The 25,080-nt window shown below is 37.8% G+C and overlaps 1 protein-coding gene across 5 annotated transcripts in view; it reads right to left on the minus strand.

Moving 5' to 3' along the window:
• Nucleotides 1-21,162, minus strand: part of FMO5 (flavin containing dimethylaniline monoxygenase 5) — a 30,520-nt gene extending 9,358 nt beyond the window's left edge. The window contains exons 1-6 of one of the 5 annotated variants that reach the window (XM_036015814.1): nucleotides 21,031-21,162; nucleotides 20,630-20,802; nucleotides 12,825-13,013; nucleotides 8,311-8,473; nucleotides 7,389-7,531; nucleotides 1,993-2,192 (exon numbers count right to left, since the gene is read on the minus strand). In XM_036015814.1, the coding sequence (XP_035871707.1) occupies nucleotides 1,993-2,192; nucleotides 7,389-7,531; nucleotides 8,311-8,473; nucleotides 12,825-13,013; nucleotides 20,630-20,764 (830 nt within the window). In that variant the 5' untranslated portion in view covers nucleotides 20,765-20,802; nucleotides 21,031-21,162. The other 4 variants (XM_028502650.2, XM_036015816.1, XM_036015817.1 and 1 more) reach the window with 4 other exon arrangements.
• Between the last annotated feature and the right edge of the window lie 3,918 nt (nucleotides 21,163-25,080).

A 25,080-nucleotide genomic window follows, 5' to 3' on the forward strand; every position in this document is an offset into this window, starting at 1 on the left:
CACCATCCATCCACATAGTTGCCTAAGCCACAAAATAGTCTTACATCTGGTTACCAAGTCTTTTTCTTTTCTCCTCTAAACATCCCCAGTATAATTTTATCTATTTTCTATCTTACTGGACTATTAAAATTGTCTTTAGAGCCTCCTGCTCCATCCCCCTTTAACTATGTTCTACATAATTTTTGTAGTGGTTGTTCCAAAATTCATTTCCTATTATGTCATCCACTTGCTTAAAATCTTACAATGGATCTGGACTGTCTTCATTCCAAACTTTTTATTTAGCAAAGTCTACAGAGGTTTACCTGGACCTGCCCAGTGAGCCTGGAGATGTGCTCAGTAACTCTTCCACCCTTTCCCAGATAGTCTAGTCAAACCAGACTACATGCAGGCACCAGAGAATATTTTTTGCTATTTCAAGATCTTGTACTTACAAGTAGAATGCTACTTCTTTATCCTATTTGCTTAACTATCTCCTATTATCCAATAAAGTCTCAATTTATTTTGAAATCACTGAAGTTACAGATGCTACAGTTTCCATAATTTGGGTGAAATAAATGGGTGAAAGGTGTTGGGGAACAGAGCCTCAAAATATCACCCCACTCAAAGGAAAAAATCTTTGCAGAGGAAAAACCTGGTTGATATCACCTTATCCAAGTGATTAAATTTGACAACATTAATGTGGAATAAACTGCAATCATGTGGCCCCTGATGTGATCTCCCAAGGCACAACATAACCTATGAGCATTTGCACCCAAAAGGTTTAACTTGAATATAATAAAGGAAGTCCAAACATACAGATTTTTGGCAAAACAATTTAGTTTGGATTTTTTAAAAGAATTATTTCAGATTAAGAGAAATTAAAGAGACATGACAGCTAAATGAAATGGTGTAATACCTGACAATATCCTGAATTTAAAGATCAAAAAGCTATAAATATGTATTATTTGGGCAACTTGGTAAATTTGAATACATTATATAATGGTATTTTGTCAATGTTAAATTTTCTAAGTGTGATTATAGTATTATGTTTATGTAGGAGAATGCCTTTTTTCTAAGGCAATATATGCTGAATAATTTAGGGTATAGTGTCTTAGTAATTGCAAGTTACTATTAAATGGTTCAGAAAAAACATATGTGTACATGTATGCAGTATATATGATATATATGTATGAATCTATCTTCAAAGAGAGGGAGAGAGAAAGCCAATATAGTGAACTATTAATAATAGGTGAATCTAAGTGAAGAGTATATGGGTGCTCATTGTATTTACCATTTTGTATGTGAATATTTAAAAAATAAAAAGTTGGTAGGGGAAAAATCATTTAAAATCTGCCCCTAGAAATGCTTTCACAGCCTCCATTTGTGGCTGTGAGGACTCCCACCTTTCATGCTCTCACAGCATGCATACATTTCTTTATCTTATTCTATCATCTGTCTTCCCATTAGAGTGTTTAAGGCAAAATCCATTTCTTGAATCTGCCATTTACTTCCTTTTTAATATTGGGCTAATTAGTTTCTTAGTGTCAATTTTTTGTATCTGTAAAATGGAGAGAAAGTGCCAATGTATTAAGTCCTCAGAAAGGTAAGATGTTATTATTTGTATTAGTATTGCTATTAGGTTTTTAATCTCTGTTTGCTCATGCCCAATATAATGCGTGGCTCATAAGAGGTGCTCAATGTTTGTAGGATGAATGAATGAGTGAATTATGCACTGCCCACTACTACCATTTTGTTGTTGTTAGACATCATGTATTAAAAAAAACCCCAAAACTAGTACCTAAGGGAATGATCAGATGGCTAATGCGGAGGAAGATCACAGATCAAAGATTACAGACCAACAGATGTTGGGCGTCTGTGGGGCAAGATAGAAATATGATCTCAGATTCTATGGATTTTCTTAATGTGTAGAGGTAGCTCTACTGTTAGCCTATTTGAACAGTCCTTATTTTTGTGGTTTGGTTATTAGTGCCCCATCCCATCCTGAGAACATACCTGTGTTTAGGCTTTAGGCCATACATTTCATGGTTAAACCTTTGGTTCATCCTTTTTTCCAAATATGTGTTTGTAAGTGATTGACCACAAATCTTTACCAAAAAATGTTTAAGTCGAGAATGTAACACCACATCAAAAGGATATCCATGGTCTGCCACACGATTCAGGATCCAAGCCCCTCTCCTGGTGCTGAGGAAAACCTAGGGCATGGGAAAAGCTTGTTTGCTTTGACCATTCTCTGGTTCATAATCCTTTAAAAGTACCCCATTTTCTTCCAAGTACATTTAACTCAGTAGTCTGGCTTTTCATTGCCTGCTGAATCCTTTTCAGACACTAAACTTACAATTAAATTGGTGTGTTCACTGACAAAGAATATATCTTGCTCTAAACCACTACTGCATTTCTGTTTAATGTCATTATGCCTCCCTGAAAAGCCCACTACCCTCTTAATTCTGCAAAGCCTATTCATTTTTAAGATCCAGATCAAATCTGCCTCGTCCATGAAGGCACTGCAGATTGTTCTGGCTGACAGTTTTCTCTCCATCCTTTGAACTCTCTAGCACTTACCGCCTGTTCAACTCATTTAAAATCATGGAACAAGGCTGAAAGCAACTGTAGATCATTTAATTCAAAACTTTCAGTTTTATTAGCGGGTGAGTGGGAGGGGGAGAGAGGGGAAAAGGTACAGAGAATAAGTAGCATAAAAGTAGGTAGAAAATAGACCGGGGGAGGTTAAGAATAGTATAGGAAATGTAGAAGCCAAAGGACTTATATGTATGACCCATGGACATGAATTAAAGGGGGGGGGAATGTGGGTGGGAGGAGGTGTGCAGGGTGGAGGGGAGTTAAGGGGGGAAAATGGGACAACTGTAATAGCATAATCAATAAAATATATTTTTAAAAACCCTCAGTCTCTTTTGCCTTTGACATTGTATTATTGCAAAAATTTGTTATTTATCATTTATATTGATATTATTAAACTTTTTTCTTTCAACTGTGTGAAAGTGTTTAATTATGCTGACACTTAAGGTCACCATCAGTGAGAATATATACGTGAAGTTAAACACTCTTATTTTCTGTCCCTCCAAATGTTTTCTTCAGGGTGGAAGGTACAGCATACAAATCTTTCAGTCTTGCCAACACACATCATCATATCACTTCCATTTATTGGGATTTGTGACCTATAAGTCATTATGTTAGGTCCTTTATCTGCATTTTAATCAACACAACAACCTCTTGAGGTAGGTATCATTATCCACATTTTATGGGTGAGAGGCATGGAGAAGATGCATAACTTGCCTCAGATCATATAGCTAGTAAGTGGCAAAGCTGAATTTCTAATGCCAAGTCTGTACTTAAGAAATATTTCATTGATTATTTAATTGAAAAACTGAAGATTGCTAGTACAATAACACGAAACTAGTCAGTGGTTTTATGACCTTTGCTGGCTCAAGTCCATGTTCAGAGCTGATAAAAGTTTGACTCAGTAGTCTTGCTTTTCAGTGCCTGCACAATTCTTCTCAGACACTAAGCTTCAATTAAATTGGTGTATTCACTGACCAAGAATATATCTTGCTCCTAATCACCAATGTATTTGTTTAATGTCATTATTCCTCCCTGAAAAGCCCTAGCAAAAGTATCACTACATTAAAAAACTTCTAGAGATAGTTTTGAGTATTAAGGAATGTAAGTGCATTGATTTACGGTCTTCAGTCTCAGCTCTCAGTAAAAAGGTAACCTGTCTACAGTTGGGGATAATCATGCACTTCACACATATATCATCACTGACAGTGACCTTACTTTGATGCTATCAAAATTAGGCACTTTTACACATCACAAGTGAAAGAACAATCATAGTCCTAGGAATTAAATGGTTTTGTGTGCAGTATATATAGCTTTTGCTATGTATGAGTAATCTAAATGTGCTCAAAGCCTCAATTAAAAGTTTCCTATGTATAAAACAGTGACAATAATACATATAAACACAAGGCTGTTATGAGAAGTAGTGTACAAAAATACTACATAGTAAACACTCTAAACGCTTAATGGCTATCATCACTTTTACTTCAGTTTTCCATCTATACCTTGTCTTAAGAAAACATATTTACAAGTTTGGATTTGTAAGAAACAAATGTAAGGAAAATCGTTTTACAAGAAAGGGAAATTTTCTCTTCACAAGAGCAATATAGCACAAGAATTCTTATACCAAAATGTCCCAGATATACTGAAATTTATAGGTTCACTTAAAATGTTTGATTTACAAACCACCTCTCATATATACAACTTAATATGTAAAGCAAAAAGTCAGAATCCAGCAACTGAGTTTCTTCAGCTGATTTTACTGGTGTGACAGACAGTACTGTCTTTGCTGTCTTTTCCCAAGCTCTCTCAGTCACAGCTATCTCACCTCTACCCATTCTGGATGCTTTGTTCCTTGGCAGCATAAAATTTTTAAGTGCGTGTAAGGCCCAGCTCCCTTATAACTGGACATTAGATGAGTCAATGATATTAAAAAAGGTTCATACCTTAGGTCCCCACCACCAATCTTGTACATTCTTTTTTAAAAATATATTTTATTGATTATGCTATTACAGTTGTCCCATTTTCCCCCTTCACTTCCCTCTGCCCTGAACATACCCTCCTACCCACATTCCCCCCCTTTAGTTCATGTCCACGGGTAATACATATAAGTTCTTTGGCTTCTACATTTCTTATACTATTCTGAACCACCCCCCCCCACCGTCTATTTTCTACCTAGCATTTATGCTACTTATTCTCTGTACCTTTTCCCCTCTCTCTCCCTCCCACTCCCCTGTTAACCCTCCATGTGATCTCCATTTCTGTGGTTCTGTTCCTGCTCTAGTTGTTTGCTTAGCTTGCTTTTGTTTTTGTTTTAGGTGTGGTTGTTAATCATTGTGAGTTTGCTGTCACGTTACTGTTCATATTTTTTATCTTCTTTTTTTTTTAGATAAGTCCCTTTAACATTTCATAAAATAAGGGCTTGGTGATGATGAACTCCTTTAACTTGATCTTATCTGAGAAGCACTTTACCTGCCCTTCCATTCTAAATGAAGGCTTTGCTGGATAGAGTAATCTTGAATGTAGGTCCTTGCCTTTCATGACCTGGAATACTTCTTTCCAGCCCCTTCTTGCCTGTAAGGTCTCTTTTGAGAAATCAGCTGACGGTCTTATGGGAACTCCTTTGTAGGTAACTGTCTCCTTTTCTCTTGCTGCTTCTAGGATTCTCTCCTTCATTTTAATCTTGGGTAATGTAATTATAATGTGCCTTGGTATGTTCCTCCTTGGGTCCAACTTCTTTGGGACTCTCTGAGCTTCCTGGACTTCCTGAAAGTCTATTTCCTTTGTCAGATTGAGGAAGTTCTCCTTCATTATTTGTTCAAGTAAGTTTTCAATTTGTTGCTCTTCCTCTTCTTCTGGTACCCTATGACTCAGATATTGGAACATTTAAAGATGTCCTGGAGGTTCCTAAGCCTCTCCTCCTTTATTCAAATTCTTGTTTCTTCATTTTTTTCTGGTTGGATGTTTCTTTCTTCCTTTTGGTCCACACTGTTGATTTGAGTCCCAGTTTCCTTCCCATCACTAATGGTTCCCTGTACATTTTCCTTTATTTCACTTAGCATAGCCTTCATTTTTTCATCTAATTTGCAACCAAATTCAACCAGTTCTATGAGCATCCTGATTACCAGTGTTTTGAACTGTGCATCTAATAGGTTGGCTATCTCTTTGTCACTTAGTTGTATTTTTTCTGGAGCTTTGATCTCTTCTTTCATTTCCCCTTCTTTCATTTGATCACTTCCTCTACTACTCACAACCAAAGTGGGCCCTTCTGGTGCTGATTCCAGGTGGATGGTCTTGTGTACATTCTAACACTCTGTGAGTCTCTCCAACAAACTCTCCTGTGAGGCTGGGAGTTTCTCCCACTGCCTCCTCAACCCCTACAGGTGTTTTCAATCAGTGGTTTGAGGCTTTATTTCCCCAAGCCGGAGCCCTGGGCTGCATGACCTGTCTTGCTCCCCAGTTATTCTTCCCAATTGTTCTTTCTGGTTTATCCGCATGCTAATGTGGGACTGCTTACTCCAGCAGCTGCCACCTCACCAGGTCCACCAGCTGCTGCCTTGTTGGCCAGCTACAGCCTTGCCCACCTGCTCTCAATCTGCCACCTTGCAGTGAGTCCTCTCCGCCCCTCCTACCAGTCTGGAAGAATGTGTCTCCTTTAACTCCTTGGTTGTCGGACTTCCATACAGTTTGATTTTGTCTCAGTTCTGGTTGTTTTTTATTTTTAAATTATTGTTGTCCTTCTGTTGGTTGTGTGAGGAGGCACAGTGTGTCCTCCTATGCCTCCATCTTGGCCAGAAGCCTTTGCACATTCTTTTAATCGTAATACCCACACACATGTTTTACCCTTTCTCATTTATATAGTTATTTCCTGAAAAATGCTTGTTGAATTAAACATGGAGGATCTGATATCACTTTTGTGGTGATAGATGGGGATACGACTGAGAAGAAATGTTATTAGATGGAGTTTCTGAATAAAGGCCATTTAACAAAGTTGTGGCACTTAACTTCTATTTAAAAAAAAATAATTTAAAACATATTTGTGGAGAAGCACAGCATAATTAAAGTTAAGTGAAGAGCAACCAGACATCTAACTATTGTTGATAGTTATGATTTAATAAAGACATGAATAACAAAATATAAAAATGACATGTCTTTTTCTAGGAATTTATAATGAAGACTCTTTCTTTCCAGTTCAAAATCTGTGACATGAAACAGACAAAAAAACCCTCAAAGACATAGAAATTGCTTTAGTGAAAATGTCATTCTCTGTTACCTAACTGTATGCAAAGGCTGGTGTGAGCTGCCTACATGTGCTATAATGTGGACACATTCATACTGATAAGTATATTGTCTTTGGAAAAATTAGACTGCTTCTTTTTTTTCCACTTGGGGAGTGAAGAGGAACATTCCCCCACCATCCTATGAGTGAAAAGTTTTCAGTGACCCATTGTGCTTTCCTTCACATAAGAGAACTTCTGCTGGCCAACAAAAGATCCATACTTCTGAGTGCTACATTCTGACAAGCTCTCCCATCAATTATTTGGTCTTATTCAAAACCCAAAAAGAACAGCTGACTGGGATTATGAGCATAGTCTATGGCCATGACCTTATTCCTTAGTGTGAGGCCAATCAAGTGGTGGGAATCTAACAGGCAACCTTGGCTACCATCATATCATCAATCAGTGTTGCCAAATGAGGCAATGATGCAAGCCATTTGCTATTGGCACTGATGAGCTATGTGCAGGTATTCATACTCTCTGTTGAGTCCACCTGTACCTTTCTTGGTGAAGCAAAGCAAATAATTTACTGATTCAAACCTGTTTGGCTACATGGCTAATCTCCACAGCCAGATCCCCTCCAGAATTCCCAATGCCAATTACAATGACTCTCTTTCCAGTGAAACTCTCTGGATTTTTATAGTCTCGACTATGGAAATACTGTCCTTTGAACATCTCAATTCCTGCAAGCAAAGGGAAAATAATTATTAGGTGATGGTTTAGCTGACATTATTTGACAAATCATTTTTTTACAGTGTGTAGAGTTTAAACATATACTTTCCATATGTTCTCCCTTTATTTACTTGCCTTTCTGAGTATTTTTGTCTATTTCTCATAGCCTCAGAGTAGAACCTTATGATTTACTTATAATAAATAGTCTGCTTCACTCAGAATCTGTTTGTGTTCTAGATTTATAGGCTCAGAAATACAAATGGCTTCAGAAAATTTCCATTTACTTATGTCTTTTCATTCTCTTTAAATACCTACTCCAACTTCAACTGGAGTATGTATTTTTATAAACTCTAGAAAATACACAGAGTGCTTTTGTTTTTTCAAAATGAAAATCCAGGCCAAAAACTGTAATGAATTATTTCCTTAAGCTTTAATTTCTTCCTAATAAACTCAATATTTCTGTTTGTTGCCTTGATTGCTAAAAATCCTCATTCAATCTAATGCACATAACTCCATGTTCTTTCTTTTGATCCTTAGAAAAACTAAAGTCATTGTGAAACAAAATATGGAGCCTTCTAACTTTCCCCTAGTTTCCAAAATTACCATTCTCTCTACCTTCCAAATGCCAATAATTCAAGTTACTCCCACATCTTTCAGGAGAATATGCAGAATTAGGATAAGCCTTATTTCATCCCAAGGAAGGAATCACTAAGACCAAAATTCCCCCCATTCCTTAGGGACCAGGTCATAGGCATGGTTTGAGCATCTTCCTTCCCAGCAGGCTACTCACCAGGGAAGCTTTCCAGCGGTAAGTAAGCATTGGTATGATGACCAGTGCAAACCATGACTCCATCGAAGACATCCACCTTCTTTTTCCCTTCAGATTCTGTGACCACTTCCCATTGGCCTGAAGTGGAGAAATCAGGTTGCTTTTTCACACTGCACACAGTAGTCTGAAAAGAAAAGTGATAGCTATGGGGAATGGTAACCATAGCCTCTACAACGGACATCTTCCCTGACCTGAGTCTCCTGTCAGAATGTGACACGAAGAGCTGACATCATATTAGAGGGCTCATGCAAGAATATCTGATTTCCATACTCCACAAATAACAACACTTTTGTGAGATGTGGTCAGTCAGAGTGAGAAAATTTTCATGAGACAGACTAAATAAAATAGAGTTGGCAGGCTAATGATGCACTCTTCTCTGCTTTTTGAAAAGTGCAAATTACTAGTTCTTTGGAACCATGCCTTAAGGCAATAATTTTCAATTGGTGCGCCACAAGAATTTTTGAAACGTGCACTACCTGACTATTTAGTCAGGGGCATTGACGTCTTTTACCTTAGATTGTAAAATTAAAAAATGACAACAGCCAACACAGTAGCTGTCTAGTGTGAATAAATCAAAATTATACCTATTTTTTTAACTAACAAAAAATGTATCTTTTGATGTACCAAGGAATTTTAGTACTTAGTTTATATGTGCTATGGAATGAAAAAGATTGAAAATTGCTGCCCTAAGGCAATGCCACACTTGAATAAAGCTTAGGTTTCTCCTGTGCTTCTAAGATACCCCGTGCACTAAATGCCTGTTCCACCTCTGACTCCTAAACACTCTGAGACCCTCTGATGTCTTCTTACCCTAAGTACTTTTCTGTCTACCCTCAAACATGTGACTGAGCTATAGGGTACCCTTTCCTGGTAGAGTAGAAAAATATTTCAGTGGTTTATCTCCATAATAAAGTTTTATGGAAATGAACCTCTCTTTGGCTCCCATAAAAGCCTATTTTACAAGAAACAATCAAAGAAGCAGCTGTGAGAAGGGATAGCCAGTGGTATAATTTTTAGTTTTTAAAAATAAAATCATATGGGTTACTCTACCCAGCCTAAGAAAACATTAAGAATGTGCTCCTATGTGCTTCTAGGGTCTGTGACCATAATGTCTTGGTGGACTAATAGAGATACCACACCTTTATACTCTAGCCATCCTGCACTATTTATAGTTCTTCCTTTTACACAGGCTGGTGCTTCTGTCTGGTTCATCCTTTTATTTCTTCTTCATTTGACTGATTCCTGCTCACCCTTCAACATTTCCTTTAGATACTATCTCCTCTAAGAAAACTTCGTGGTGCCCGATGTCTCATGCTCAGATGGGTTAAGCATCCCTCCTCCGAGCTGCAATATATAGAACTCTACAGCACTTCTCACCCTGTAATGCTTGCTTTTAAAAAAGTCAACAGAAATCTCATTTAAAATGAGGTAGGAAGGGGCAGGATGGGGATCTGTCATGCCCTATGTCAATTACGAGACACAACACGGATAAGTGTAATAGCCCTCTCAACTTCTTCTTCCCCTCTCTAAAAGAGTTCCCTCTTTGTTTTAGTGGACTTGCATGTGGGCAACCATGGTTGTATGTTCTGGATCACAATTCTTTGTTATACCTGATTAAACCTATTTTGCTGGAGAAATATCTGACTTTTTAAGATCAACATTATTTTTACTAATTGTATTTATAATAAAATTTTCTTCATTTTTCTATCTCTTTGACTATAAAATCACTGGGCTTGTTTTGTTTTGTTTTTGTCTTTGTACCTTCACTGATTAGAATGATAGCAAACTTGTTCAGTAAGTGTTTAAACAACTGAAGAAAAGTACTACTAGGCTGTAAATGATTTACTTTGGAAGTTGTCACTGGACATTACCATTTTTATTGTAGTTAAACAGAAAAATGCATGATTTAGCAGAATGATCAGAAAGTAGGACGGAGGCCCTGACTGGTGTGGCTTAGTTGGTTGGATCATCGTCCCATACACTGGAAGGATGCAGGTTCAATTCCCAGGCAGGGCATATTCCTAGGTTTTACATTCAATGTCCAGTTGGGGCACATACAGGAGGCAACTGATCAATGTTTCTCTCTCACGCTGATGTTTCTCTTTCTCTCCCCCTTTCTCTCACTCTTGAAGCAATGAAAAAATGTCCTTGGGTGAGGAAGGAAGGGAAGGGAAGGGAAGGGAAGGGAAGGGAAAGGAAGGAGGAAGGAAGGAAAGGAGGAAGGAAGGAATGGGTTGGCTAAAAAGTTCATTCATTCAGGGTGGTTTTTTTTTTTCTGTAACATGGGTCTAATAGCACTTAGTTGTCCTTAACTTCATTCAAAACAATTTTGTTAGACTGTATTGTGACAACTGTCATATCAGTGTATATTTGTAAAAATATTAAAATTGGTGAATTTTTGTGTAGCCATTTTAATATTGAAGATGGAAGAAAATAAACATTTTCAGCATATTATGCTTTGTTATTTCAAGAAAGGTAAAAACACAACTGAAACACACACACACAAAGATTTGTGCAGTGTATGGAGAAGGTACTATGACTGATCGAATGTGTCAAAAATGGTTTGTGAAGTTTAGTGCTGGAGATTTCTTGCTGGACAATGCTCCATGGTTGGGTAGACTAGTTGAAGTAGACAGAGATCAAATCAAAACATTGACTGAGAACAATGAAGTTGCGCACTGAGAACTATCAATGTTATACCACACAGGAAATAGCCAACATACTCAAAATACCCAAATCAAGTGTTGAAAATCATTTGCTTAAGCTTGGTTATGTTAATTGCTTTGATATTTGGGTTCCACATAAGTTAAGTGGAAAAAAAAAAACCCTCCTTGACCATATTCCCACATGTAATTCTCTTCTTAAACATAATGAAAACATTCTGCTTTTAAAACAAATTGTGATGGGTGATGAAAAGTGGATAGGTTACAATAATGTAGAACAGAAGAGAATGTAGGGCAAGTGAAATGCACCACCACCAACCACACCAAACACCAGTCTTCATCCAGAGAAGGTGATATGTAAATGGTGGGATTGGAAGGGAGCCCTTTATTATGAGCTCCTTCCGGAAAACCAAACGATTAATTCCAACAAGCACTGCTCCCAGTTAGACCAACTGGAAGCAACACTTGACAAAATGTGTCTGGAATTAGTCAACAGAAAACACATAATCTTCCATCACAATAACACAAAACTGCATGTTTCTTTGATAACCAGACAAAAATTGTTACAGCTTGTCTGAGAAGTTATGATTCATTCACTGTATTCACCAGGCATTTCCCCTTTGGATTTCCATTTATTTTGGTCTTTACAAAATTCTCCTAATGGAAAAAAGTTCAATTCCCTGGAAGGCTGCAAAAGGCACCTGGAACAGTTCTTTGCTCAGAAACATAAAATTTTTGGAAAGATGGAATTATGAAGTTGCCTGAAAGATGGCAGAAGGTAGTGGAACAAAATGATGAATACACTGTTCAATAAAGTTATCGGTGAAAATGAAAAAGGGTGTGTATTTTACTTTTACTTCAAAACTAAATGAACATTTTGGCCAACCCATTACAAAGGAGATGGGGGTTGGAGAATTGAATTAAGGTGGTCAAAAGGTACAAAATTCCACTTATAAGATAAATTAGTACTGGGGATATAATGCACTATATATAACTACAGTTAACACTGCTGCATGGTATGTTTGAAAGTTGTTGAGAGAGTAGGTCCTAAGAGTTTTCATCACAAATGAAAAAAATGTAGAAGATTCAGGCTTTTTGCCAGCTGTCAGAAATATCTGCTCTTTTATGGCCATAGCTAAAATGATAGAAAAGTCATGGAAGACATTACAGCAGGAAGAAACCATTGAATGATCTAGTACAATCATCCTGTTTTATGGAAAAGAAAATTGAGACACATAGAAATTGAGGAATTTACTTGTCTGAGGTCACAAGTTGCTTAGTAGTACAAAAATAGAGTAGAATTCAAGTTTTTGTTGCTCAATTCACTGTTCTTCCCTTTTCACCAGTGTTAACTCCTTTGCTTTCTCAATAACTTCCCAATATCTACTTCACTGGGTTGTTGTGATCACATAAAATAATGCATTGGAAAATATTTCAGGAAGTATAAGAGGGCTAAGCACTAGTGGATGAATTGTGGAACCAAAGAGTTTTAAAGTTCCTATGCCTGTAAGTTCCCCTCTCTAATTAGGAAAACATTCCCCCTTATTTATTTTATTACAACGTAATAGTATGCAATGAAAACATTCTGGCCTGTGGCTTCCTACAGCTGTGGCCAAAATATATAAAAGAAGGACTTTTCTCTGAATATTTTTCAGACACACAGAAGACAAAGAGTGCACTCTTTGTCTAGATAGGATAGATACATGTGGTATCAAACCAATATTTATATGAAAGCACTGGTAAATGAAGCCACATTAATTCATTTACTTGACAAACAACTTCAAACACAAAGATACCCACAAAATTTCCTACCTTCAATTGGATATACCTTAGAAGGTCAAATTCTTTGGCATACATCCTGATATATTCCAGGACCTGGGAGTTGTGCATGAAGTTAGGAAAATGGTCTGGGATGGGATAGTCACTGAAGCACATCATCTCCTTAGAAGTGTTGATGATCACTGATTTGTAAATACTGGCCCTTCCTTCTTCAGGATTTTCCTGCAGTAAATAAGATGTATTCAGAGGCACTACAGAATTAACTTCATGTTTTATAAACAGCCAATAAACAGTTGAAAAAGTCTCTGAAAGAAATGTCATTAAAAAAAGTTATATATGCACACACCTTGAATCTGAGTTGCCTTTATGACTTGCTTTTGACCAACAGCATGCAGTTGGAATGATACTGAATGGCTTCCAAGATTGCCATAAGTAGTGTTACATCCTCTGCCTAGGTCTCTTAGAAAGCTTGCTCTGGCGGAATTCAGCAGCCATGTAAAAAGTCCAGCTACCCTGAGACTACCATACTGTGAGGAAATCCATGTTAGTCACATGAAGAGAACATATGGGACAGAGAGATGTGGAACCAGATCCTAGAAATTCTTTTATCCCAGTTGAAGCTCTAAATGTGTGAGCAAAGAGACTATAGCAGATGTCTAGTCGCAGTTGTCAGCTCATTGCGATGACATGAAATTCCAGGTAAGAACTGCCCATCTGAATAATAATCTTTTTTTAAAGATTTTATTCATTTTATTTTTAGAGAGGGAAGGGATGGAGAAAGAGAGAAAGAGAGAAACATCAATGTGTGGTTGCTGGGGGTCATGGCCTGCAACCCAGGTATGTACCCTGACTGGGAATCGAACCTGTGACACTTTGGTTCGCAGCCCAAGCTCAATCCACTGAGCTATGCCAGCCAGGGCTTTGAATAATAATCTTAACTATTTTATGTATCTCAAAGCCTAGGTGACTTTTTGAGGGTTTTCATATACTTATGATATTGCTCTCTAGGAATCACTGTACTAACTTAAATTCTGTCCAGTATATGTTCCTGTTTTACCTCATTTTTACTAATTTAAGAGACAATTACAGAGCTTCCAGCCAAGATGACAGCACAGGTAAACATGGCTTCCTCCTCACGCAACCACATCAAAATGAAATTACAACTAAACTACAGAATGACCATTCAGAACCATCAGAAAATGAGCTGAATGAAAGAAGAACTATTTAAAGAAGAAACCAAATACAGAATTAAAGAAGAAACTGCATGAAGACTGGTAGGAGGAGTGGGCATGGAATAGGCTGGTCCCTCACCCACATGTGGCAGATAAAAATCAGGAGGATTATCTCAGGAGCAAGAGGTCCCAGCCTCATACTAGGCTCCCCAGCCCAGAGTTCCAGTGCCAGGAATGTAAGTCTCCATAACTTCTGGCAAAAACTAGTGGGGAATGAGGCTGTGGGAGACAGAAACTGTGGGATTCTCAAGCAGTTCATCTTAAAGTGCCCATGCACAGACTTACTTAGACTTACTGACTCTGAGCTCCAGCATGGTACAGTAGACTGAAAGGCATCAGAACATATAGGAAGGAACTGAATTGTCTAGTATCAGGGCAAGAGCTGGAGGGCAGCTTTCTCCCAGACAGAACTGCTGGCAGAGGCCACTGTTCATTTTCGGAGGCTTCCTGAACAAAGCCACAGAGCCCCATACCCCTCACTAAGTTGCCTCAGGCCCAGCACTAGCAGCAACCAGACTTGGTTCATGACTTGGCCTCACCTGGGCACCTCCAAGCCCAGTACAAGTAGCAGCCATCTGCAGATCACTTTGCAGTTTATGCTGTGTGATCTTAGAGAGAACACAGGTGGTGCCCGACCTTGGATGTGCCAACAGCAATCAAGGCTCACCTATAACAGGAGAGTATATGCAAGACATATGGTGGGCATAACTTGAGTATCCAACTTGGGTAATAGGGGAGGCTGTGCCCTGGACTCTACAGGACACCTACTACACTAGGCCATTCTACCAAGCTTGGGAGTTGTAGTAGCTCTACCTAATATACAGAAACAATTGCAACGAGGCTGTCAACATGAGGAGACAAAGAAACATGTCCAAAATGAAAGAATAAAACAAAACTCAAAAAAACCCCCACTAAACTAAATGGAGACAAGTAATCTACTAGGTGTAGAGTTCAAAAAACTGTAATAACAATACTCAAGGAACTTAGCAAGTACCTCAACAGCATAAAAAAATCCAGTCAGAAGCAAAGGATACACTAATTAAAATAAATAACAATTTGCAGGGAATCAACAGTAAAGTAGATGAAGCGATAATCAAATCAGCGATTTGGAACATAAGGAAGAAAAAACAACCAATCATAACAGCAAGAAAAAATAATCCAAAAAAATGAGGGTAATGTAAGGAGCCTTTAGGACAACTTTAAGCATACCAACATTCTCCTTCCAGCACCCCCAACATTTGCATCATTGGGGTGCTGGAAAAAGAATAGAGAGCAAGAAATTAGAGACCTTTCTGAAAAAATAATGACAGAAAACTTCCCTAACTTGGTAAAGGAAATAGATGCACAAGTTCAGAAAGCATGGAGTCCCAAACAAGATAAACCCAAAGATGTCTACACCAAGAGACACATCATAATTGAAATGCCAAAGATTAAAGACAAAGAGAGAACCTTAAAAATGGCAAGAGAAAAAAGTTAGTTACCTACAAGGGAGCTCCCATAAGACTGTCAGCTGATTTCTTAATGGAAACTTTGCAGGCTAAAACAAAGCAGTATGGAGATACCTCAAAAAAATTAAAAATAAATCTACCTTTTGACCCAGCAATCCCACTTCTGGCAATATATCTGAAGGAACCCAAAACACTAACTTGAAAGAACATAAGCACCCCTATGTTCATTGCAGTGTTATTTGCAATTGCCAAGATATGGGAGCAGCCCAAGTGTCCATCAGTAGATGAGTGGACTAAATAACTATGGGACATTTACACAATGGAATACTACTCGACCATAAAAAAAGAAGAAAATTTTACCCTTTGTGATGGTATGGATGGACCTGGAGAACATTATGCTAAGTGAAATATGCCAGTCAGAGGAAGACAAATACCATATGATTTCACTCGAATGTGGAATCTAATGAACAAATTAAACTAAAAAGGAAAATGGGGACAGACTCATAGATGGAAAGAAGGATGACAGCTAGTTGGCGGGGGAGGTTAGGGGGTAGAGGGACTGAGTGAAAAGGAAAAAGGACTTATGAACATGGACAACAGCGTGGTGATTGCTGGGGAGAGGACGGTATAAAAGGACTAAATGGTAATGGAAAAAATACAATACAGATTTAAAAAGTAATAACAACAATTAGAAGAAGGAATTTGCAAGAAATAGTCAAAGTGATAAAAATCAAGGACCTACAGCCAAGATTACTCTACCCAGCAAAGCTATCATTTAGAATTGAAGGACAGATATTTTCCCAGATAAGAAAAAGCTAAAGGAGTTCATCATCATCAAACCAGTATTATGTGAAATGTTAAAGGTCTTCTTTAAGAAGAAGAAGATAACAAACAATAAAATGGTAATAAATACACATCTATCAACAGTCGATTCTAAAAAACAAAATTAATGAACAAGCAGATCAAAAACAGAATCATAGATACAAAGAATGTTTTGATGATTGACAGATGGGAGGGGGGTCAAGGGGATGGGTGAAAAAGATGAAGGGATTAAGAAGTACAAATTGGTTGTTACAGAATAGTCATGGGAGTGTAAAGTACAGTATAGGCAATAAAGTAGCCAAAGAACATATATACATGACCCATGGATGTGTATGATGGTGTGGGGATTGCCTGAGGGAGTGTGTGGGTAGGAGCTGGGTCGAGGGGACCAAAGGAGGGAAAACTGGGATAACTGTAATAACATAAACAATATAATATAACTTTAAAAAAGTCACCCTGGCTGGTGTAGCTCAGTGTATTGAGTGAAAGCCTGTGAACCAAAGGGTTGCCAGTTTGATTCCCAGTCTAGGGCACATGCCTGGGTTGCAGGCCAGGTCCCCAGTAGTGGGTATGTGAGAGGCAACCACACATTGATGTTCCTCTCTCTCTCCTTCTTTTCCCCTTCTCCTCTCTCTAAAAGTAAATAAATAAAATCTTTAAAAAAATGTCAATTACTCAGTGTCAGCAAAAATGAAGTAAAATTGAAACTTACGCTGGACAGAGTGTATGTAAGTTAACACAATGTGCTTTTCTACCACCAGTCATACCTGACATTAGTGATGAGATCAAGAATTGATGGAAACTAATGTCTTGAGAACTTGTATACATAGCAGTCCCTCCTTATCAGCTTTTTGTGGTTTCAGTTACCTGCAGTTAACTTTGGTCTGAAAATAGTAAATGGTAAATAATAAATAGTAAAGATGAACAGTAAATGGTAAATAGTAAATAGTAAAGATGAAATTCCAGAAATAAACAATTCCTAAGTTTTAAATTTTGTGCTATTGTGAGCAGCATGATGAAATCTCATTCTGTCCTTCTTTGACCTGCCCATGGCATGAATCATCTCTGTCTATTATATCTACACTGTATATGCTCCCTAGTCATTTATAGCCATCCTGGTTATCATATTGACTATCAGAAGTAGTGCAGTGGTTGTGTTCAAGGATCACTATTTTACTTAGTAATGGCTCCAAAGTACAAGAATAGTTTTGCTGACAATTCAAATATGCCAAAGAGAAGCCTTAAGTGATTTCTTTAAGTGAAAATTTGAGTATAATATAGTAAGATATTTTGAGAGAGACCACATTCATATAATTTTTTACAGTATATTTTAATTGCTCTACTTTATTAATTATTGTTGTTAATCTCTTCTGTGCCTAATTTATAAATTAAACTTTATTATAGGCATTTATATATAGGAAAAACCATAGTTTCTATAGAGTTTGGTATTATCTGTGGTTTCAGGCATCCACTGGGGATCCTGAAACGTAACCCTCATAGGCATGGGGGGATAATTATTACTAGAAATTTTCAGCAATAACAAGAAGGAGGCAAGTGGTGAATCCTACTCCTGTTTGGCGGGTGGAATAGAGAAAAAGAAACAGAGACAAGAAAAGAAAATGCAAGTGATGGTATTTGAGAAGAAAAAAATATATGCTGTATCTCTGGGATCTGTCTCAAAAGAACAGATATTTCTGACATATATATACACATATACATAATATGATATCTCATATATATTAAAATATATGGCCCTGGCTGGCATAGCTCAGTGGATTGAGCGCGGGCTGGGAACCAAAGTGTCCCAGGTTCGATTCCCAGCCAGGGTACATTCCTGGGTTGCAGGCCATAACCCCCAGCAACCGCACACTGATGTTTCTCGCTCTCTCTCTCTCTATCTCCCTCCCTTCCCTCTCTAAAAATAAATAAATAAAATATTAAAAAATATATATGTAAAATATGATATATAATAGACACAGATGTGCTCTGTCTTAACATAAGTCAGAGATTTATGATAAAATATAGCTTATTTATTTTCAAGGAAGTAGTTTATAACATGTTGAAATTTTGCCAAGAGGATAATTAGAAAAAAAAAACTTCAAGTTAAGACTTTATCAGAGAACAAGGTTAAACCACTTTGGAGATAAAAGACAAGTACCTGATGATTAGGTAGGGTGGTGGACCCTGGGATGGTGATTTCATACCTGGTCAGTAGCTGCCACATCTGGCTAGGATGTTTACCAGAGACACCAAATACATGGGCCCCACTCCAGGTCTACTGAATAATAATAACTGACACATAACACTTACTTTGCACCTACCACAGTTGTTAATAATTGACACAATTATTCATGCACCTAATCTCCACAATAACTCTATGAAGTGGGTACTGTTTGTTATTGTCTCCTTCTTAAAGATGAAGAAATAGAAGTACAGAGAAGTGTACTGATTTTCTCCAACATGATCCTGCTAATAGGTACAGGCATAGAATCTGAACCCAGACTATGCTATTAAGTTCTACACTACGTTGTGGCTAGATTTCAAAAATAGAATTTTCTATTGACTACTAAATACTAATTAACAGCTTGTTCAGCCCATGCCCAAGACTGATGATGGCAGATGCATAGGGGGAGGTGTGTGATTTGCTAAAGGATGTCTACTCCAGAACTAAATAAGGACTATTGTTAAATAGAGTTAGTCCTCCAGAACAGAGCCAAGATGCAAAAGGACTGTACTGCTCAACTAAGGAATGCTATGAAGCCGCTTTTAAGGAGCTGGTCAACACTGTGTTAGTTTTTATGAAATGTGAAACATATATGGATATCCCAATACCATTCACTGATTGAGAAAGTGAGTTTAAAAGCAAACTCAATGCATGTCACTTTGGAGATCAGGAAAGGAGGTTAATATTATTTGTCATATGATAAGCTTGACTATCATTGAAGTATATAATACCTTAACTGTTAGTAACAAGTTACAGGTCTGGATATGCATGTTAAAGCAACTCTACTGTAAAACTGAATATTTGCAAAGACAAGAAAACCCAGGTGCAGGTGTTTTTCACCTTCTTCTGAAGACAGGGCTTTGACCTACCGATTTGATTTCTCAAGTGAAGGAAAAGTTCAAAGAAAAGAAGGCAGCCAGACTTTATATTCTACCGAAGGACAAGGATTATGAGAGAATTATGTAGAGTGAACCAGAATTCAAAGAAAGAAAGAAAAGAAAAGGAAAGAAAGAAAAGAAAAGAAAGAAGAAGGAAGGAAAAGAAAGAAAGAAAAAAAAAAGAAGAAAGAAAAGAAGAAAAGAAAGGAAAAGAAAGAAGGAAAGAAAAGAAAGAAAGAAAGAGAAAGGAAAGAAAAGAAAGAAAAGAAAGAAAGAAAGAAAAAGAAAGAAGACAAGAAAGAAAGGAAAGAAAGAAAGAAAGAAAAGAAAAGAAAGAAAGACGGAAAGAAAGAAAGAAAGAAGAAGAAAGAAAGAACAAGAAAAGAAAGAAAGAAAGAAGAAAAGAAAAAGAAGAAAAGAAGAAGAAAGAAGAAAAAGAAAGAAGGAAAGAAGAAAGAAAGAAAGAAGAAGAAAGAAGAAAGAAAGAAAGAAGAGAGAGAGGGAGAGGAAGGGAGGGAGGGAGAAGGAAAGGAAAGGAAAGGAAAGGAAGGAAAGGAAAGGAAGGAAAGGAAAGGAAGGAAAGGAAAGGAAAGGAAAGGAAAGGAAAGGAAAGGAAAGGAAAGGAAAGGAAAGGAAAGGAAAGGAAAGGAAAGCAGTTGTACTGCTCAACTGCTTAGTTGAGCAGTTACAGTCCTTTTGCATCTTGGCTCTGTTCTGGAGGATTAACTCTAACAATAGTCCTTATTATTATATTATTTGGAAAGGAAAGGAAAGGAAAGTAACAAGGTTAGAGAAGATTAAAAGGGGAGATTCCTGGAAGGAGTTGTAAGCAGGTACTTTACATCACTTACCTACTAATGCAGACCAGGAACAACCACTCTAAATTTTCTAACCACTTTACATTTTTCTGTCTGTTATTTTGTTTTCCCCTTACCACCACCCAGTATTCCCCTCTTTCGGATAGCAGCAAGACTCAGTAAGTGAAATGATCTCTGTGCCATTTTTCAGGACGTCGGTAAAAGAAAAACAAATGATACCTGTATTTCATTTTGCTGCCAGCCTAGGGAAAGAGGAAATCTGTAGAGAAGTGATGGCTGCAGAGAAAAGGTCAGCAGACTGAATTCTAGCACATTTAACCACTGTCAAGGCCATCGTATTTCCTGACACAAGATAAACTGGCACATGCTCCTACTTGCAGCGAGGGTTCCAAGTATCAATAAAACAGGAGATTTACCTGGAACCTCCAGAGCCCTCCGATGTCATCAGTCCTTTCAAAGCAGATGGGCTCCAAGCCTTCTTCTAGGCAGCACTTGATAGATGTGAGCCCGCTCACACCTCCCCCAATCACAGCAATTCTTTTGTTCGTCATGGTCTCCAGAGGTCTTCGGCCGAGTCTACACAACCTACCTAGAGAAAAAATGACAAAATACAGCACACATAGGTTAACGCCTTTCAAGAAAAGAACATGGCCCTGACATACAAATAAATCCTGCAACAACAGTTGTCTTTGGGGAAGCCAGATTCTGCTGTCTTCTTAGCCATTGGGAATTGCTACACTTGGGACAGGGCAGTCCCGTGCCTTCAAGCTGAGGCTCAGAACTGAGAGCTCTGCTGTCTCATACTGGATCTCACTACCTTTCTTAACAGCACCAGGCAGATCTTTCAGCTAAAACCTGGAGGCTACTTTGCACTTTTGGCTGTTTTCAACAACGCGTGTAGCAATAAAGTGCAAACCCCAACAGCCAATGGAAACAAGCTGTTGCGCACCACCTTTCAGCCAACACCCCGCCCACTCAGCAAGGGAGCGGCACTGCTCCCGGAGGGGCGGGGGATAAAACCCGGAACTTGGGCAGAAAAAATTAATCCTACAATTTATCTTTCAGCTGACATTTCCTGCACTCTCAACCACTCTCTCTGGAGATGTAGAGGTCTTCTATCTCCTTTGCTACCCACCTCCGCATCCGCTATGAGCTTCCTGGTGCTGCCTTAAAGGGATAAACTCTTCTTTCTTTCTTTTTAAAAAATTACTTTATTGCTGTTCAGTTACAGTTGTCTGCATTTTCCCCCCACCACTACCCCCACCCCAGCCAAATCCACCTCCCTCCCTTGCTTCCACCCTCCTCCTCGGTTTTGTCCATGTGTCCTTCATAGTAGTTCCTGAAAACCCCCACTGTCCCCTCCCCGCTTCCCTCTGGCTACTGTTAGATTGTTCTTCATTTCAGTGTCTCTGGTTATATTTTGTTTGCTTTTTTCTTTTGTTGATTATGTTTCAGTTAAAGGTGAGATCATATGGTATTTGGGACAAACTCTTCTTACTGGTGAAGGAGACTGTCAACAACCCTAAAGCAAGTATTGCTGCAACAGTTTAAGTGGAGAACCTCAATCTCTTAGGAGATCTGTTAAAACAGGTCCGGTCCCTCATCCACCCCGAACTCTTAACCCACCTCACATATTGGATCTTTGATTCTATGCTACTGGTGAAAATTTCCCTTAAAATACCCATGCACTGAAATGGGTGCTGGCCTACAGTGAAGAATGGACTACAGTTCCTACTTAGAGGAGCTTATAGTTTAATGAAGACCAAAACACAGACCGATAATGTCAATAAAATAAAAATACGTTTACAAGCGTCTTCTCTCATGCCATTACATGTAGAATTAAAACAACAAAATACCCACTTTTAAAATGTAACTTAAAATTTTCAAATATAAAGTCATGCAGAAAAGGGCAATATAACAGATATAGTATTTTACTCACTGGGTCACAGGGCACACCCAACCCAGGAATCTATTCCAACAGGAGGTGTTGAAGAGGTAGGCTGTGTCTTGTGCATCCATCGTTGCTCAACTTTGCTCAAGATGGTTGAATTCCAATAATGTTAGCCCTGGATTTTCACTTACTGGTCCCACCTCAGAAGTATTGTTCATGGAGTGAGTAGTTATCATTTCTCAAGAGCTTACCTTGTATGGTTCTCAAAGGCTTAATGGGAATGGATACTTAATCCTGTAAGCAACCATATGAAGCAAATACTATTATCACTCCCATTTTTCAAGTAAGTGGAAAGTCAGGGATGCAAGCCACACACTCCAGGGTTAGGCCTGGACTTCTGATCACTGTGCCTACTGCTCCCTTAGGAGGGTATTTTTACTTCTTATTTAGTCATGAGTACTTTTATTTCTCATTTCCTTTCTTTTTGACTAACTTCTGCCTTTGTAACACTCTCATTGAATTGCTTTTAGCTGAGCTACAGTGTGCGTTATTTTAGCTACTTCAACATGTGTTTAAAAATAGAACTTTGCTTTGGGGAGTCATTTGGTTCCATTAGGAAGATTCCTGCTCAATGTATGGTCTAAATCATATTAAAAATATATAGCAAAAACACATACACATACTGGAACATATAACATCAACATAGTCTAATGGGAGAATGAAGGACAAGAGGCTCAAGACTCGACTTTAGGATGGAGATTTATATATTTTTTCAGAAATTAAAACAAATAATTTTGCTTTTTGATGTAGTCCTGTCTTTTGGCTCTTATTTAGGAAAACCTTTTAGTAGTCACATAGAGTTGACCTAATCTAAAAGTATTTTTATTTAGAAATTTTTTTATTGTTTATGCTATTCAAATTGTCCCACTTTCTCCCTCTTTGCACCCCCCTCCACCCAGCCCATGCCCTACTTCCATAATCAGTTCCCTCACCATTGTCTATGTCTGTGGGTCCTTCATACATGTTTTTTGACTAATCCCTTCACCTTATTTCAAACAGTCTCCAACTCCTCCTACCCTCTTACAACTGTCAGTCTGTTCCATGATTTTTTGTGCCTTTGGTTCTCTTTTGTTTATCATTTTGTTCATTAGATTCCTCCAATAAGTGAGATCATATAGTATTTGTCTTTCACTGACTGGCTTATTTCACATAGCTTAATAGTCTCCAGTTCCATCTGTGCTGTATACAAAGGTAGGACTTCCTTCTTTCTTTCTGTTATTTTTTTTATCCATTCATCTAATGATGGGCATTTAGGCTATTTCTAAATCTTGGCTATTGTAAACAGTGATGCTATGAATATCGGGGTGCATAAATTCTTTTGAATTGGTGTTTCAGGATTCTTAGGGTATATTCCCAGCAGTGGAGTCACTGGGTCAAAAGGCAGTTCCATTTTTAGTTTTTTGAGGAAATTCATGCTGTTTTCCATAGTGGCTACACCAGTCTGCATTCTCACCAACAGTGCACTAGGGTTCCCTTTTCTCTACAACCTTGCCAGTGCTTGTTTGTTGATTTATTAATGATAGCCATTTTGGCAGATATAATGTGATATCTCATTTGGTCTTAATTGACATCTCTCTGATGGCTAGTGATGTTGAGCCTTTTTTCATATGTCTATGGGCCATCTGTATGTCTTTCACTCATTTTTTAATTAGATTACTGGTCTTCCTAGTGTTGAGTCAAATAAGTTGTTTATATATTTGGAGACTAAACCCTTTGTCCAATGTCACTGGCAAATGTGTTCTCCCATACAGCTGGTTTGCTTTTCATTACGATGATGATTTCTTTAGCTATGAAGTTTTTTTTTAACTTGATGTAGTTCCATTTGTTTTGTTTGTTTTCTTTTATTTCCCTTGCCTAGGAGATATATCTGCATATATCTGCATATAGGAAAATATTGCTATATGAGATACCTGAAATTTTACTGCCCATGTTTTCCTCTATGATTTTTATGGTATCACAATTTAATATTTAAGTCTTTTATCCATTTTGAGTTTATGCTGGTGTAGGGCATAAGATGATGGTCTAGTTTCATTTTTTTGCATATACCAGTCCAATTCTCCCACACCAGTTATTGAAGAGACTATCTTTATTCTATTGTATGCTCTTGCCTCCGTTGTCAAATATTAATTGACCATAAAAACATGGGCTTGTTTCTGGTCTCTCTATTCTGTTCCATTGAGCGATGTGTCTGTGTCTGTTCTTATATCAGTACCAGACTGTTTTGGTTACAGCAGACTTGTAGAATAGTTTGATATCAGGTATTGTAATCCTTACAGCTTCATTCTTCTTTCTCAAGATTGCTTGAGGCTATTCAGGGTCTTCTTGGTTCCATATAAATTTTTGGAATATTTGTTCCAGATCTGTGAAATATGTTATTGGTATCTTAATCGGAATTGCCTTGCATCTATAGATTGCTTTGGGTAGCATGGGCATTTCAATGATGTTAATTCTTCCAATCCATGAACACGGTATATGCTTCTATTTGTATCTTCCTCAAATTCTTTCTTAGGTGTTCTATAGTTTTCCAAGTACAGGTCTTTTACCTCCTTGGTTAAATTTCTTCCTAGGTACTTTATTTTTTTGTTGTTGCAATAGAAATGGGATTGTTTCCTTAGTTTTTCTGATAGTTCATTATAGTTGTATGAAAATACCATCAATTTCTGAATATTGACTTTGTATCCTGCTACTTTGCTGAATTCACTTACTAGGTTGAGTATTTTTCTGGTGGAGCCTATAAAATTTTCTATGTACCATATTTTGTCTTCTATGAATAATGACAGCTTTACTTCCTCTTTTCCAATTTGGGTGCCTTTTATTTCTTCATCTTGTCTGATCACTGTGGATAGGACTAAGTACTAACTTGAGTAGGAATGGTGAAAGCAGATACCCTTGTCTTTTTCCTGATAGTAAAAAAAA

Source organism: Phyllostomus discolor, chromosome 14 (genome assembly GCF_004126475.2).
Source record: "Phyllostomus discolor isolate MPI-MPIP mPhyDis1 chromosome 14, mPhyDis1.pri.v3, whole genome shotgun sequence".
NCBI lineage: Eukaryota > Metazoa > Chordata > Mammalia > Chiroptera > Phyllostomidae > Phyllostomus > Phyllostomus discolor.